The 17872-nt window shown below is 51.7% G+C and overlaps 1 protein-coding gene across 1 annotated transcript in view; it reads left to right on the plus strand.

The window, feature by feature from the left end:
* Positions 1–11866, plus strand: part of Nxn (nucleoredoxin) — a 148067-nt gene extending 136201 nt beyond the window's left edge. Inside the window, exons 6-8 of the mRNA XM_075991604.1 lie at positions 5849–6028; positions 7453–7577; positions 10317–11866. Of these exons, the coding sequence (XP_075847719.1) occupies positions 5849–6028; positions 7453–7577; positions 10317–10499 (488 nt within the window). The 3' untranslated portion in view covers positions 10500–11866. The remainder of the gene's footprint in view (positions 1–5848; positions 6029–7452; positions 7578–10316) is intronic.
* The last annotated feature ends 6006 nt before the right edge of the window (positions 11867–17872 follow it).

Here is a 17872-nt window from a genome sequence, read left to right on the forward strand (position 1 = left end):
CTCCGAGTGTCTTGGGATCTATGCCCAGATTGTCCCTATACCAGAGAGAGAGTCTTCCTCCAGAGTGGCCTTTCCACATGCTGACAGTTAGCTGAGGTGTCACAGGCAGTAGGGTAGCTGTGTCGCAGGTCTTGACAAGTTTGCCCTATGCTAGATGGACCAAAGTCTGACAGCTGCCAGTGGCCTGGTCACTGGCCCCCTTTAGATGCCTTGGACTCAGCCCTGGGTTTGTGTGAAGTCATCATGGGGCCACCCCGGCTCACTGAGGATTTGGCATTTGGCTTCCCTCCATCTCCTTTGTCTCCCTGAAAGAGCTGGGTTCCCCACAGGCCTCCCTGCTCCCAGTGCTCTGTACAGTCTGGGGAATTGGGGGCCCTATAAGCTGTTTAAAAATGCCTTTCTAAGGGAACCATTTAGACACACTTGGCAAAAGGCAAATCCCATTAGCCATTGTCTAAGTAACCCGGGGCTGCTGGAGAGTATCGCAGAACACCATGTTCTTTTGCAAGGAGGCTTAGGGGCCCTTCTGTCTTGGGCGAGGGACCCAGGCGCTTTTGTCCTTTCTCTCTATCCTTCATACCCAGCCTGTGGGAGGCAGGAACTGGGTGGCTAATACGTAGAGTCTTGCTGTCGCCGACATAGAGCGTTGTGTTTCTTTTTCCTCTTGCTCAATCCGTCTTTCACTCTTCCTCTCCCACTTCCCCCCTCCCCTCTCTGCCCCTTACTTTGCCCTCTTCCTTACTTCCTTCAGAAAATGGACTTGAAGCATTCTGTAAACATAAAAACGACATTTTCAGAGCTGTGTCTTTTCAATCAGTAGAGGGCAAGTGGCTGAGCTGGCGTGGTTTTTTTTTTTTTTTTTTTTTAGACAAATCTTCGTATTCAAAAGGCTGGCGCCTCTGTGTAGATCTGCCTGTCTGCTGGCGGAGAGCAGCCAGGGCAGCCTGGGAATCCACTGAGCGGCCTTGGTGTTCTGTTTTGTTTGTTGCATTTAATTGTGAGCACAGAAAAAGGAAAAAAGATAGGGGCAAGAACAGAGGACAATGTAATAAACACCCATTCTGCACCAAGAAGACTTGGTTCAGATATTTAGAATAGAATTCAGGTCCTGTGTCTATTCCTCAGCATACCCAACTCTCTCCAAAAGGAGAAAAGAAAGAAGGAAGAGTAAAGAAAGCATTACAGACAAAGACAAGGCCCTTGCGCTCCTCTGCCTCCCTTCCCCTGGGAATCACCACGTGTATCTAGTGTATCTACTTCATAACCTCATAAGCCGCTTCCGCATTTCCCTGCATGCATATGAACCCATGAATAATGTATCGCTTCCTTGGTGCGTCTTTTAGGAGCATACACTAAATGCTGTCATAATGTAATTTTCCAACTTGATTTTTTTCACTTACATTATGGTCTTAAAATGTATCCCCACTAATATTCACATCTAGTTAGTTGGTTTATTTTCAGGCCTGGGAAGGGCTCCATGGGTTAACTGTGCTGACTGACTTACCTGCTCCCGTGTTGATGGGCAGTTTGACTGAGCTTGGCAGATCTGCTCCACTCTTGACTGACGGTTTTTTCTTTTTCTTTCTTTTTTTCTTTCTTTCTTTCTTTCTTTCTTTCTTTCTTTCTTTCTTTCTTTCTTTCTTTCTTTTTCTTCAGGTTTTTCAAGACAGGGTTTCTCTGGAAACTAGCTTCAGGGTTCCTGGAACTAGCTCCTGTAGACCAGGCTGGCTTCAAACTCACAGAGATCCGCCTGCCTCTGCCTCCCATATGCTGGGATTAAAGGTGTGCACCACCACCACCCAGCTGTTTTCTGGATTTCTAAGAACATAGCCATACATGTCTCTTGGTGCAGACTGAGCAGCTTTTGTATCCTCTGGCAAAGTCCTAGTTGGGCCAAACCCATCTCTCTAACCTGAGTTGAGTTTTTCTGGGCTTTGCCACCTATACCAGATGCCCCTGCCCTCTCCTGAGCTCTCTGCTTTGGGGCTGGGCGCAGCAGGAGAGACATCTGATGAGTGGAACTGGCTGCTGATTTTGCCGGGGTTTGATTTGGTTTCTCATCCCCACCCCAGCCCTACTGCCCTTCAGTTCTGATTTCCGTTTTAAACATAGAGCCCACATTTTACATCACTTAAACTCAGCTGCTCTCCCATCTCATCTGGCCTCCTGGTTTACTCTGAAACTGTTTCCACTTTGCTGAGTCCCTTCGGTCACTGTTCGCATGCATACACATAGCTACAATGTACTCGCACATGTAGCACTGTGCCGTCTGGGTCTTTCTCTTAGCTGTGTATCACAACCCTTTCCAACTGTCTGCACCCCCTGGCAGCCATTTCTACCCTCTCTCAGCATCTTGCCCTGCAGTGTGCCCTAGCTTACATTTCTTCTTTTCTCCAGTTTCTCCTCCTGCTCCCATTGGTCTTTAGGGTCTGGAAGCCCCTTTGGATGCTGCCATCCGGATGCAGACAGAGCTAGGTGCTACTCCTCCTGGCTCCTTTCTTCCTCCAGTACCTGGACCGCTTCAGCTTCTTTGTCCCACCTCCACCCTCCCATCCCCACAAAACTGTTTCCTTAGCAACAGAGAAACAACCAGACTAAACTGTAGGATGGACTCTATGCATTGTTTTGAGGTTGTTTTAAACTCCAGTGGGTCTCCCTAGGAGGAAGGTGTAGGCCTTGTTCTTTCTCTGTGCTTTGAGAGGGATTGTGGAGGGGAATCCAGCACCGGCTCCCTGGAGCTGAAGGCTTAGGCTGAGTCCTCTCTGGGAATGGTGGTGTGTATGTCTTCCCAGCTCACAAGGGGAGCTTGCTTGGCAGACATTGCTGTTGCTGGGACTTTTACTCATACCTCCCATTCCTTAGCTAACGTTCTCCACCCTGGCTGAGGTTTCTGCTTCTCTCTTACCCGGCTCCCACCCTCTGTGCCTTCTCTGGGAGGGTTTTTAAAACCATGAGTGGGCTTATAATATTTGCTATTATTTATGGAACACGTACAATATCCCCAGGACTCTGCTGAAATGTTTTACATTTTATCTTTTTATTCCTCTCCATAATCAAGTAAGATAGAATCTGACATCCCCATTTGGCAGTTTTTGGAAATGAGGCTGAAAGAAGTTAAGGGACCGCGGGATCTTCTTAGAACTCCAGGAATCTGCACCTTTCCCCCAACCGTCCCATCTGGCTTTGCTGGGAAACAAGTCTGGGCCCAGCAGTGATAAGCTGCCTCCTTTGTTCCCCCAGAAGCCCCTCGCTGGGGGAAGGGATTTTGCATGACCGCATTGATGAAAAATTTGATGTTCCCTTGAAGTTTCTCAAGGCTGCACCCTGTTTTCTCTGAAGTAGTAACTTGGGAAAGCCTGATTTAGGGACTAAATGCCCAGGAGGGGAAAAATGGGGTGCTGACACCCCCAGCATATGCCACCGCTCCAGGGAGGGAAGTTGAGAGAGGCAAGTACTTTGGGAAACTATGGTTCTTAGAACCTCCCTGGCCCAAGCCAGGTGCTCGGCAAAGACCATGTGTATCCTGGAGACAGAGCCACAGCCCACTGGGACTGGCTGGGTGGTCTTGTAGTGGTCCCCAAAGCTTGTGAGGATTATTAAGTAGGTGGCAATTATGTTGTGCCCAGCAGAGCAGACACTGCAGAGGCAAGCTCCCCTTCTCTCGGCCAGCCTTCTGACTCAGCAGCAGAGTCCACCCTTAGAGGGGTCTACGGTCAAGCCCAAGGTCACCAAAAGGGAAAGGTAGACACAAAGGTGAACACAGGAACACGGGTAGGGTGCTGTCTGGGTCTGATTGGGTGTGTCCCATGCACCGTAGTCACACTCCTCACACTGCCCTATCCCGGGACCTCATGGGCTTCGGTGAAGCTCAAAGAACCGAAGCTAAGAGAGGTACTTCTTAGTTTTTCAGAGGTAAGGGGATGGAGAGGAGAGAGCCTGGCCAGAGGGCTTCCCCACAGCCTGAGTCCTTGCTCTCCTGTGCTGGTCCCCACAGGACTCAAGAGAGGAGCAGATGAATCCCACGACAGAGAGACAGAGGAAGCAGACTCCCTGCTGGCAGGCTTGTCTGCCCTTCCCTTCCCCAGCTCTGCTCCTGTCTGCCCTTCCTAGATCCACTCTGCATCCTGAGTCCAGGCTAAAAACAGGGCCGGTGCTGTGTTTAATCATAGCAGTGGGCGGGCGCTGGTTTACCCAGTGCTCAGAATTGCCCAATTTCCGAAATACCAGTTCAAATTAAAGACCTGTGCCAAGGCTTTTTAGGGATGGGGACGTGGCAGTGTGGATCACTCATGTGTCCCAGGCTGTCCCGTGTGGCCTCCTGTTCCAGGCTCCCTTTGGGCTGCTGACTTAAATCCTCTGTGTGGAGACAGCCAACATGGGTCCAGGCCTCTGGGTAGTCATTAGGACAACTTCCCAGGACTCCTGTTCAAGACTTAAAAGAACATAGAAATGGTAACCACTAGCGGGGCTCTCTTCCCCTGTTCCCCGTTCCGCCCATCCAGCTACTTCTTCTAATAGGTGTGAACCAAACGGACCGTTTATTCCTTTTGAACACAGGCCCACCACTGCGTGCCCACTGGGCCCACTGCCACAGCAGGTTACAGAACACCAGGGACATACTTCTGGTACCTCGCTGCACACCCCATGGAGAAGCAAAATGTCAGTGGAGCAAATTACTGACCAAATACTTCAGAGCTTATAAATATTAAATTGCTGCGGCTTTCATATAAAATTCAGGCTCTGGTCTGCCCCCAAGGGGGGGTACCTGGAGAGCTCTACTGGGGAGGGGACCAGCTACCAGTGGCGAGACAAGTGTCCCCAAAGGTCAGGGCAGAGGCAGACTCTGTGTGTGTGGTAGCTCTGGCCAGAAGAGCAGCGGTGGGGAGCGGGGTACGAAGAGCAAGGAGGTGGCAAGCCCAGATGTAACTATAAAGCAGGTTCGGATTTCCCCCCAGGTGTTCATTTGGGGATTTATAGGGAGAGTGTATGTGCTACAAAGGCAAGCGGTCTGTGTATTCGCTGCTCCAGTCCAGACGTGCACGTCCTGCTCCTTCTGGGGACTGCTCTTAGCGTGTATTGGATTCTCCTCAGGCAGCAGGGCTGTGGCCCAGCTGTCCTCTGCCTCCTAATTTGGGCTGTGGCCTGAACCAGGCTCCTCCCTTTCCTGCACATCCCTGCTCACTGGGCCTTGGTGACTGTATAAGGACCCTGCTCACATCTATTGTCTTGCTCTGTGTGTGTATCCATGCACTGTGTGGGAGGGTCTGTGGGTGTCTTTATGCCACCTCTGTCTGCTTTAGACTCTCTGCCAACTCGGGGGGGGGCTGCTGTACCTTTGGGGGTCTTTTTAGGGTGTGCCCACCACTGGCTGATAGGCTGTACCTATGTGCCAAGACCCTGTGCTCAGTTCCGTGTGTGTGTGTGTGTGTGTGTGTGTGTGTGTGTACACGTGCGTGTACATGCACGCACGCATGTGTCTTTGACCCCAAACCTTGTGCACACTGCAGGAGTGCTGGCTCCTGTGTTTTGTCGCTCAGTTGCTGTTGCTGGAGCTGGGAAAGATGGGGGCTCCAGCTCCTTCACAGTATTACCCCCAAGAACTCGCAAGACCCAGGCTTGCTCTGCACTCCACGGAGTGACCCCACACAGACCCGGAGCTGTTCTGGAGCTAGTCAGCAACCACACTTAGTTTCAGCCCTGGGCTTCCGGGAATCCTGCTGTGCCTACGTGTGTGTGTGTGTGTGTGTGTGTGTGTGTGTGTGTGTGTGTGTGTATGTCCCCGGTCTGGAAGACAGGCTCCACACTGTCTCAGGACAGCGGCCTCGTAAGTGCTCTGTCTTTCTTGCAGGCATCCCCACTCTCATCGTGCTGGACCCCCAGGGGGAGGTGATCACTCGGCAGGGCCGGGTGGAGGTGCTCAATGATGAGGACTGCAGGGAGTTCCCGTGGCACCCGAAGCCCGTGCTGGAGCTCTCGGACTCCAACGCTGTGCAGCTCAACGAAGGCCCCTGCCTCGTCCTTTTTGTAGGTATGGAGCAGAGGGAACAGTGGGGGACAGGTCAGAATGGACCTCTCATGGGAGGTGGCTATCCCTGCAGCCTCTGTCATTAACAGTGCTGAGCTGGGGGTCTTTGTCTCCCCAGGAGCCTTGCTTTTGACCCCAATGATTTATTCATGGCTATCCTCCTGCGGGGCGGTGATCTGGAGCAACTACTGCTCAGTTTTCCCTCTGTGCTGCTCCTGCTGCCAGCTGGGCAAACAGGTCAGGCAGGAGGATGCTCCCAGCCCCCCATGAACGGAACCTTTGTTGGGAAAGGAGGGGGGGTTGCTTGCATAGCAGCTGCAGGGGGTGGGGCCCCCTCAGGCTAAGGCTCATCCAGAGCTGCTTCTGCCACTCTTTCATGCTCTAATGAACAACTCCAGGGGGCCACTAGAGCTGGCCCAGATTCACTGGGCTGGGGGGGGGGTGCCCCTGTTCCTCCTTCAGCCTCAGAAGCTATGCCTCTTGACCAAGTAGAAAGACAGAAAAGTATCCCTGCATTCTGGTAGGATGACCCAGGATGTGAACACCCTATGGCCCAGAACTACGGGACTTTGCTGGTCACCTCCAACTGAACTGCTCCATTAGGTCTATGGTTAGGGTATCGCCACCGGCTTTTCTGAGGGAGGACACTCACACCCTGCTCCATTCTCTGGGGTCTGGTTGTCTGGGCCCCAGCATGGGAGCTGCTAAGCAGACTGGTCTGGTTTTGGGTAGGAAGGCCGGCTGGGAAGAAGCAGGCTTGGGAAACCTTTGCTGTGGGCAGTGGGGCTGTCTAGCCTGCTGTGGGTCTTCACACCCACATCCTGGACCGTGTTTGGAAAGTGCTTTGAACTTGGGGGCAATTAGGACCCTTTTGGTCTTCTCCAGAAATGTGGAAACAAAGTCCTGGAGAGGCAAGCAAGTTGGGCAGCGTCACAGAGTGAATCAGATAGGTCCCGTGGGCAGTGCGGCCTTTCTGGGTAGACTTCTGTTCTCTCCCTGCTTTACCAGCCAAGGAAGCCACACGTCGGCTGCCTGAGCCTTGTGTGTGGCTCTTCCTCGCAATCTCCCGTGCCCCCTTCTGGGCAGGCCTGGCCAGCACTTGTGGAGGTCTTGGTAGCAGTTGTGGTGTCCCATCGCCACCAGAGCTGCAGAGGGGACCATGTCCTCGCTTCCTTGCTGCAGTCATGATTCTCCTTCTGGGACTGGGAGAAAAGCTGCCAGGGGCTCAAGCGATGGTGTGAGAGCCGCTCAGCTTCCTGGATAGCTTTGTGAGAATTCCGCCTGCGTGCTGGCAGGTGGGCTTGGACCCGTGCCCAGAGCCTGTCTGTGCCTGTGAGTCCAGTGAGGCCCAGGCCCAGCACTAGGGTCATCCCAGGTACCACTTGTTGACAATTCAGAGTTTCTTGTTCTTTCCTCCCATGTCACAGATTCTGAGGATGATGGAGAGTCTGAGGCAGCCAAACAGCTGATCCAGCCAATAGCTGAGAAGATCATTGCCAAGTACAAAGCCAAAGAAGAGGAGGCCCCACTGCTGTTCTTTGTGGCCGGGGAGGTAAGTACAGATAGACCTGGTCCCTGGCAGGGCTGGCAGCGGGCACATTCAGGACATGAGTAATCTTGGCCTCCCTCCAGAGGTTTGAAGGGACCTCTGGGTCTGAGCTGATTGTGCCCCATAGGGATGTAAGAGGAAAGGTGTGTCCTTAGTCATCAGACACCATTTCCTAGCCCTGGTCTCTCCTCCCCTTCCTTCTCACTCAGCAGCCTCGGAATATTAGGAGACCTTCCCAGGACTGTTCCCCATGCACTGGGAGAGAACAGTGTCACAAACATCTCCCATCGCGGTGCCAGGTCCCAACCAGCCCCGGGGGTTTGCCAAGTGTCAGCCTGGCTAGTCCCACTGCACCCCCGCTTAAACACGGACTTAGGCATCCCAGGGCTCCTGGCTTAGGACACAGCTGAGACCCAAGGTCACGCACGCAGCCGAAGGTGCTTGGGGAGGTTGGAAGCTGCCGCTGTTCCCCATCTCTTGTGCCCAGGCATTAGTCCTCGAAGGCCCTCACTGTGCCAGACTGAGCAAGGGACTTTCCCATGGTCATAAAGTGGGTTCTTAAAGAGTAGAGAGTCCCTGTGTTGGTGCCTGACCACCCTGGAGCGTGGGAGCTTGCATCCTCTAGGCACCCGTGTTCTGCAAGATGGCTGTCCGTGATCAGCAGCGCAGGTGCTCTTCTGGCTCCTTCTGCACATGCTCATTATCTCCCTACCCCACCCCAGCACCCCTCTGAGGCTTACATCAATGGACTCTATGAGACCACCCCGCAGCCCTATCTGCACAGGTCTGAACCTTCAGTTGGCCAGAGCCTGTGCACTGTGTTTGGATCCCAGGAGAAGCCCAGAAAGACAAACAGGAGAAGCCAGACACCCTAAGCCACCCATTCATCATCTCCTCAATAGCTGCCCCTGGCCGCCCTGCTGGCAGCTCCAGTTGCCCTGCTCAGCCCTGGGGTGGAGGGGAACAAAGAGGGTTCACAGGCTCTTGCCTGGGCTCCCAGCCGCTCCACACAAAGCCCAGCAAGGCTGCTCTGCATGTCTTAAACTCTAACCCCTGGAGAATGACTCCTAAGAAAAGATGGGTGCAGAAGAGGAAGGGCCAGACTGGGGGCAGGGCAGGGATTCAGAAGCACAGCTGAAAAGCTTTTGTGAGTGTTCTGTGTCCTTGGCGCCTTGCCTGGAACTTCACCTGCTAGTCTCCGTTGTACCTCACCTCTCTGACGAGGACCGTACACTTACTATCTTGTTTCCTAGATGAGGAAAGGGAAGGACAGACTCTCCCCAGGCAGGGCTGGGAGCACAGCTGACTGGTTTAGCATCCTAGGCATTAGGGATGGAGCCTGGACTGCATGATGCCCCTTACCAAGGCCACATAGAAAGTAGTAGCAGAGAAAGAACTGGTGAGGTTGTTGTGAGTCCAGCAGATGGACCAGTTGATGCCTAGAAGGACAGGTATCATGTCCTTCTATTATCCATGGACCAGAAAGCTAGGCAGAGCCCCTGTATCACCCATTGCTCCACTCTAGTCCCGGCTGACTTGGTCCAGCCCTCTGTCCTGCATGATAACCTGGAACAGGATAGGAGTGGGGGAAGGGCACAGGACAGGGAGCTGGAACATATGGGACATGGACATCAATTAACTGAGCTGTGGCCCAGGGCTAAGAGAGTCCTGTTGTTGTTGCTTTTCTGTCCCAGTCCTGTCCCTTGGGTCAAGAAGTGGTTAATCTGAAGCCTTCATGGCCATTAAACTTCATCTCTCTCTGGTTTGTTCCAAGGGAGCCAGAGGAGGCATTGGCGTTCTTGGCTTGGTCCAGGCCTCCTAAAGGGGTAAAAGGAACAGTATTTGTCCAGCTGCTTCCCTCTGTTTATGATGAAGGATTTTTATTAAGATGAGGGCTGAATCCATGTAAGTACCCACGATGTGGAAGCACCCAGCATTACTGGGAGGCACAAGCTATTTTATGAGGAAGGAAGATGTCACTTGACAGCCCTCCTCAGGGTCTGGACAAGTAATGGATTTTATCTGAGGAACCAGTGAGCTTACATTTTATGGCTCCTGTTCACTCCCATTTAAGGCCAGGAAGACCCCAAGTCCTTTCTCTGCAGGGTAACTCAAAATTTTTCTTTAGAATATTATATGTTGTGTAGTGTAAGTCCCGTGTCCTGTTAGCCATCACCTGTGGTCTGTAGCGTGAAAGAAAGGTCTTCTCAAATTGTTACCTCTCCACAAAAGCGTTTCCTTGTCTTCTGTGTTTGCCTGTCTGGATGAGGGGTGTCTGTTCGCAGAGAACACACTGGGACAGCAGCCGGGGATGCATGGCAGAGCGCTGGCTTCCTTCGCAGAAAATGCAGTGAAGTAGCTTCCAGGCTGACTTGGTACCTCTGCCTTCCTTCCGTGTAGGGCACAGGAGATAGTCAGCTGGTTTTGTTGAAAATCTTTCCAGAGTTGAGATCCTGACTGACCTCAGAGAGCAGATTGCAAGTTAGAATTTGACGATCTTAAAAAGCAGAGGGCATGTTAAAGTTCCCTTTGTGCTTGGTGAAAGGTGGCTTGCCTCCTGGATGGGGGTGCAGGAAAATGAACAGCCTTCTGCCTAAGATTGGGTGGAGCCCTTATCCTTCCGCTAGGAGTCCATCACTCCAGGATGCTGGCACTGCTCCCTTCCATGCTCTCTGGCAACTGGGTTCCAGAAACTCTCTTGTTAAAACTTTCTGGTTTTCTTGCCCCTCTGGTGACTTCCAGGATGACATGACTGACTCCCTGCGAGATTATACCAACCTGCCTGAGGCGGCACCTTTGCTCACCATTCTGGACATGTCAGCCCGGGCCAAATACGTGATGGATGTGGAAGAGATCACCCCAGCCATTGTGGAGACTTTTGTGAATGACTTCCTAGCAGAAAAGCTCAAACCAGAGCCCATCTAGTGGGCTCTGGCCTCCTGAGACAGTATTTAAGACTCAATCTTCTCCTCCCCTTCCTCCCCTCCGCCCTTGGACTGTTCCAGCGCGTCCTGAATCACACAACCCAAGTGTCCAAACTCTGTGGTGCCTTGTTTCTGCATTAACAACTCAGCTAGCACCCAAGGGTGCACATCCTCACAGTGGCAGAACCCGTGTCCGGAGACTGATCGGGATATGTGAGGCTGGCACGGCCGGCTAACACAGCCGGCTAGCACCAAGACGGCCACACTCTCCTGGTCACTAGCTCCTGGTGAAGGACCTTCCAGGGCTTTCTGCAGAGTGAACAAGCAGGGACAATGGATTGGGGCTCTGACTCTGGGGTCAGTACACACACCCCAAGCCAGAGGGGACTTCCTTGTGACACTCATACCTATGGGAGTTACAGAGGAAGGCCCATGGCCTCAGCGGACATCAGCTGAGAGCTGTTGGTGAAAGCATGCTTTGGAAGGACCTATTATTCTTTCTTGGTCTGAGGGGAAAACAGTGTGTCAGTGGGTTCTTGGGCAGGGGACCTCCAAATCTATAAGGAAACTTATGGGTGTTTGTTTTGGTGGGAAAATGACTAGCTACGCTAACAGTTCATAGAATGCTTACTGTGTGATTAGATTCTTGATCTCCCCAACCTTCTTCCTTGCTCTTGACCATCCCCACGTTTCTGCCCATATGAACAGCTCCCACTGGCTTGGAATTTTGGCAATGAATTCTTCCCTTTGGACATCTTCCCAAGACTGAACCCTGAGTTCCCGGAGAAGTGCTATCAGCTGTCAGGGGTCTCTCTGTGTGCCGCTGGCCCTCTGGGGAGGCATCTGCAGCTCCTTCCTATTCCATTTTCTTTTCAAATGGACCCAAAAGGCATTGGAAGTTTTCTTTTCCCTAGGAAGCTGCAGAAAGGGCTGTGCTTTAGTGGAGTGAGGGCAGAGGGCATGTCAGCTGGGGTCAGCCTTCACCTCCCTTGCTCAGCCCAGGTAGCTGAACTCACCACAAAAAGGAAAAAGCCAGCTATGTCCTTAGAATCTGGGCTTTCACCTAGAGATCCCCAGGAGTTTAGTCTGTCACAGTTGGCTGCCGGGGGGTGGGGGGTGGGGCTTCAGAGCCCCTGGGCCTCACCCTCAGCTCCACTCAACACTTTACCAACCCAAGCCATTCATTTTGGAAAATCCAGCCATCCTCCCCAACAAGCTATTGACACAGTTGTTCCTTGCTGAATTGGATTGTTGATTTGTAGTTCAGAGGTACAACATTAGTTGGTACTTAGTCGGTTGGATGTTGGCAGCCTGAAATGCAATCACCTAGAAAGAAATAAAGCAGGCCTCTCTGGACCTTTACCTTTACACTGTTCTTCCTGTCCCTGCCCTTAATGAAGATCTTTTCACTTGAGTTCTCTATTTGGGATGGGAGGGGGAATATTCTAGAACTTTTAAGAATCTAATAAACTGGGACTGGGGACAGAGTTTGGTGGTAGGATGCTTGTTCAAGCATGTGTAAGGCCCTGAGTTCAACACACACACACAGGCATGCACGCGCGCGCGCGCGTGCACACACACACACACACACACACGTGCGCGCACACACACATCCCTTAAACATAAACATGGCCGTCTGTTTCTCTAATTGGTTTTTAGAAGGCAGGAAGCTGATTGGAGGCTCAGTTCTCCAACTGAAGACCTTGTCACAGACTTTGCTGTGTCCTTCCTTACAGGGAAGCTGAGCACTGACCCCTCCAAGGGGAGATATGGGAATCACCATGGACCTCACCTTGAAGAGTAGAGCAAGGGATGGGATGCCCAAGCCTAGCTCTTTCCTGGGGTTAGGGGCTTCTCTGCCAGTGTCCCTGAGAGGGGGATGAGGAACAAGACAAACTCTCTCCCTTGGAAAATGAACGGGCTTTCTGTCTGTGCTCTGTGTCCTGATTGCTTGGAAGGAAGGGATGGTGGCCCTCTCGTCAGCTAATTCCCTTTGAGGGCAGAAGAGAGGTCAGTCAGGAGGCGCTGCCAGTCTCTATTCTGTCTTGATGGCCTGGGCTGGGCTGGCTCCCTGGAAGCACTAGCTCCTCCTGTCAGTTGGCTATACCAGCAGAGCTCCCTTTTAGAGTGGACATGGGGGTTAGTCAGGACCACTGGGAAGGCTTAGTTCTGTACGGCTGCTACAGTGGGAGGAAAGTGCCGTGGACGGAACCTTTCATACGCACCAGTGAGCAATCCCTAAAGGTTACTGCAGCAGACCAAGTGGGTGGCATGCTAGCTCCCACCAAGCAGCTCCAAGATACCTTCAAATTCTCCTTGCTAATTGGAAACAGGCTAAAACACCAGCTGTGACACATCCACAGGCTTCCGCCGGCAGCAAGGGAAACGCCATGCCCTGCAGTTCGACGTGGGAAGGTAGCTATAAAAATGCCACTGTATAATTCCCAGGTCTGTGTTCAAAATGACCTCCGGAGCCCATTCCCACAGTAGACATCCTCCTTTTTTCCTTTTTTTTTCCCTTTAGTTTTCCGAGACAGGGTTTTTCTGTGTAGCCTTGCTATCCTGGAACTTGCTGTGTAGACCAGACTGGCCTCAAACTCACAGAGATCCACGTGCCTCTGCCTCTTGAGTGCTGGGATTAAAGGTGTGTGCCACCATGTCCTGGCACACTTTTTCTTTGTTTCTTGAGACCAAGTCTTACTCTAAAGCCTAGGCTGGCCCAGAAAACCCCTTGTAGCTTCAGCCACTGTGTAGGCTCGCTTCAGATTCATGGCAGTGTTCCTGCTGCAGGCTCCCAAGTGTTGGGAAGGCATGAGCTACAATACCCAGCAAGAGAAGACATTTCACCTGCCTTCATACATAAAAGATCAAAGGATAGCCTGGAATCCAAGCACCAGGGAGAGAGAAAGGAGGGTCATAAGTTCAAAACCAGCCTGGACTTCAAGGCAACACTGTCTCAAAACGCCAAAAATAATAAACAAATGCATACGAGGAAAAGGACATGTGTGAGGATAATGATGGAAAGGGGCAGATGGAACCAGCTTCCTCTCCAGGAGTCAGGTGGTGTCTCTTCCCTCCTGCCTCCCCCCCCCCCCCCCGCGTGGTTTTGAAACCAGTGGCCATCGCATACTCCAGCATACGGAGCTTTTTGGCAAGCTTCAAGTAGTAATTTTTCGCCAGACTTTGTTTTTTCCTGTTGCCTAATTAAAGGCACTAAAAAGCTGTTCCCCTCCTGCTCCCATGCTCGGAGCAGCAAGCGGAAGCCAGCAAGGAGGGCGACAGCAGAACAGGGCTGGAAACGGGGGGGAGCGGAGAGAAAACATGGACGTGTGAAGACATGTGAAAATGCTACACAGGGAGTAGCCTGAGCTAACATCTGGCCCCATGTGCGGCAGTGGTCACATTCTATACACAGGGACATGTCTTCTGCCAGCCTGCCTCAGCACCAGAACGCCACAGAGGTACAAATGCCCAGGGCTGCAAAGGTTCAGGAGTGCCCCTCTCCACTCTCACTGTGGGGCCAGGGGCTGACAGGAGACCCCAAGCTCACCAGGACCTTACAAAGTTTGATCCACAATGGTTATACTAACGGGATTACCTCATTGGCATTCCTTATTGTCAAAGCCTCTAAGCAGGCTGCTTAGGGAACTTTCTCGGGGATCACTGTTTACTGACTTCATTATTAACGGCAGCGCCCGTGGGCATATGTGGTAGGCTTTCCAGGAACAAAAAGTTGTACCTGCAATTATATCGTGGTTCTGCTTTGTGGCTGTGAACTCCACTTCAGGGGAATTGGAACATAAGAATTCTCCATACTCTTTCTGGTGAAAAGATGAAGGCAAGTTTCCTGGGTTCATTCCTGTAGCTCTGATAAAAAACACCCCGACAAAACAACTGACAGAAGAGTTCCAGGGTGCAGTCCGTCAAAGCCGGAAGTCATTCCTACAACACAGGATCCCATGCGGACACCCATGGGCGTGTCTAGATATGCACATAGGCCGACCTTATCTAGGTCATTGAGATTCCTTTCCCAGGTGACCATAGACAGTGAGTGGACATTTGAAAGTAACCACTGTGGAGTGTGTGTGTGTGGTGGGGGGAGCTGTAGTGTTTTGGAATCCTTCCCAAGCCAGGAAATGTATTAGCTGATGTGGGTAGAACTCATTCTGAAGAACAGTTGAGATTTTCTTTATGAGTATCAACTCTTAAAAGCTACCATCCCTACAGGCAAATGTGCTGCCCGAAGAAGTCTTCAGTGGTCCTAGGGCTGGGCTCTGGATGCTCAGACATCAAATATCAAGCATATGGACTACAGTTAAAAATGCAGTCTTACACACACACACTCAGGGTTTCCGTCTGTGTGTCTGTCTGTCCCTCCTCATCCCAGATGAGCGAGGAGGAAGGCCGAGTGGAGTGACCCCTGCTGTAGCTCTCACTAGCTCCACCTCCCGACCTTTGATGGATTCCACTTACTGAGCGAGCAGCAGCCCTGGTGAGGGACCACCCCAACTCTGGGTTACACAGCTGGGAGTCTCTATACAAAGCAGAGGAAGCTCAGGGCCGGGCCCCTGAGCATCAACAGTGTCTCCTGAGACTCCGGCTTGCAGCTGTGACCGCAGCTGCTCAGATGGGACATGGCTCCGTTCACAAACAGTTCATCTGTTAATCTGTCTCCTAGGTTATTTCACTTGTGTGTTCGCTCATTCATGGAGTGAAAGGGAGAAGAGGACAGTGTTGTAGTTTAACAGCAGCATACGTCCTTAAACCAAACAAGATGAGCCCAAGGGACAGGAGCTCCACAGAGCAGCTGGGGAGGCAGCTGGGTGGAGGCAGGGGCCTCGTGGTCAGAGGATCCTGGGTAGATGCTGTTTCTGGGACTTTGGCACATGATGAAGTCCAGCTTGGGTGGCAGAGAATCGGGGGTTTCTGTGAACTCCAGAGCAAGCAGTGGAAGATCTTCAGTAGTGTTCTACCTCATGCCCAAGTGACCAGATTCTCACCAGTTAGCAGCTGGATGAGGGAAGGGGTGAAGGAGTGGCTTCCCTCCCCTGCCCTGCAGCTCTGGCCAGCTCCCCACGGCAGGAACGCACTGGGACTCCAGTGTTCTCCCAGAGACTAGACATGGAAACTGTGCCAGTTTTGCCACTTCTTGTTAATGTCCACGTTCTCTTGACATTGAGATCCAAGCTTGCAATGATCTTTGGCAGAGAGAGACAGGACTCCATTTAACAACCCAGGGCAAGTCCCATCTCTTTGGTTTGAGAAACCCTTTCTGAGGTGGTGCTCGCCACCTTGTGGCCAGAGCCACTGCTACAGCTAGGCTCACTGCAAAGCCAGGCTAGAGCCTTGGCCACAAGTCACAATGCTTCTCTTGCAGCCATTGGCAGTTTTCATATCATGGACTGCTGCTCAGTTTTATTCCTGATTCCTTGGGAAACAATGATAGAACCATTCCTTGTTCTCAAAAATGAGAATTCATAATAGTGATTTTCCATTTTCAATCAGCAAGAACTAGTTGGTTTTTTTTTTCCAAAAAGATTATTTTGTTATTGTTGTTATGTTTTTCTAGACAGGGGTTCTCTGTGTAGCTCTGGCTGTCCTGAAACTCAATCTGTAGAACAGGCTGGCCTCGAACTCACAAAGATCCGCTTGCCTCTACCTCCCTAGTGCTGGGATTAAAGGTGTACGCCACCACTGCCAGGCTCCAAAAGACAATTTTATCTAGACAGAAACCTTTAAAGAACACAGAGAAATTGGGCATCATTAAAATGCATTCCTGCCAAGTGATTTAACATTAGAATAAATGGGGGAACAGGAAACAGCAACTCACCCACTGCAGGGTAAATGAGGATGCCATGGGTCCTCAGAATTCCCCCAGATTTCTACCTCCACCCGTGTCTACTCTTCCCCAGCACCCTCGGAGCACGAAGAGAAACAGGTGGCACCCAAGCCATTTGTTCTACCTCAAGTGCCAGCAACAGACTGGATCTGTGATGCCCAGGTACCCTGGGCCGGAGAGCTCTGTGGCAGCAGGAAAATTCCATGGGCAGACCACTCTGGGGGAGGGGAAAGTCTGTGGCCTTTGGCTAGCAGTATGCAGAGAAATCGGCAGGTACAGCAGCCAGTGCTGATTCTGGAAGCCATAGTACACATCCCTCCCCATATTCAGCAAGAACTTAGCCACAAGTGCTCCCCTGTAGTCACAGTCACTTAAAAGGACAATTTGCTCCTCCTCCTCCCCACCCCCACTTCTGACAGTGACCACAGAGCAGATGACAGGTACACTTCTCACCCCTCCTGTGCCCAGGACGGCAAAGGGCCTCATGTTGCGCTGAGCCAGTGTCTCTGCATTCTCCCATTCTTTTTTAAAAAAATAATTTATTTGTATTTTATGCACATTGGTGTTTTGCCTGCATGTGTGTCTGTGTGAGGGTGTCAGATTCCCCGGAACAGGAGTTATAGACAGTTGTGAACTGCCGTGTGGGTGCTGGGAATTGAACCTGGGTCCTCTGGAAGAATAGCTAGTACTCTTAACCCCTGAGCCATCTCTCCAGCCCCCTCTCCCATTCTTCTTGAAGATGTAAAGCACTATCATTGATTTTTATTTTGTAACACAATACAGGGAGACAAACTGCAGGAAAGGCTTTATGCTAGCTAGATGTACTGCCTTCCTTCTAGTGCTTCCTGCTTTAGCAATTTCTAAGGTGTTGAGGGGGAGACATGTCAGCAAGCTTGGTGGAATGGGGTGACTCTCCCAGCTGCCTTCTAGACCCAGCCTGCTGTGACAGTGGCTGTGACAGCCATTACAGTCCTCCTCAGCTGCTATTTCTACCAACTGTGTTCCGGCCTTTGTGGGCAACAGTAAAGTAAAAGGCTTTGGGCTCTTCTAGTTTCTAAAAGCGGACTGGAACTGAGGGCCTCAAGAACCAAATGTGTGTGCAGTACCCTGGGCAGGCAGGGCCAGACAGTGTTCACCCTGGAGGACACAGCCAACAAACTGAAAACTGCTGATACTCTCTCCTGAAGCACCCCAAAGCCAGGCCTCTGCCACTGAGCACAGGGACTCTGCTTGCTCACTTGATTCTCCCAGCGTTTTACTAGAGCTTACGGATCAGAAAGGGACAGGGGCTCTGATTTCTCTTGGGCATGCAGCACCTTGTTCAGCCTCCCTAGAATAAGCAGCTAAAGGAATCCGGTCATTGGAGCCTGTCACTGTGCCTGAGGGATATGGTACAATTACTCTCTGGGATCCTCAATACCAAACCTTCTCCCCCTCCCCCCCTTGAAACAGAGTTTCTCTGTGCAGTCCTGGCTGTCCTGGATCTCACTCTGTAGACCAGGCTGACCTCTAACTCAGAGATCCTCCTGGCTCTG

This window comes from Microtus pennsylvanicus, chromosome 11, assembly GCF_037038515.1.
Source record: "Microtus pennsylvanicus isolate mMicPen1 chromosome 11, mMicPen1.hap1, whole genome shotgun sequence".
NCBI classification, from domain to species: Eukaryota; Metazoa; Chordata; class Mammalia; order Rodentia; family Cricetidae; genus Microtus; species Microtus pennsylvanicus.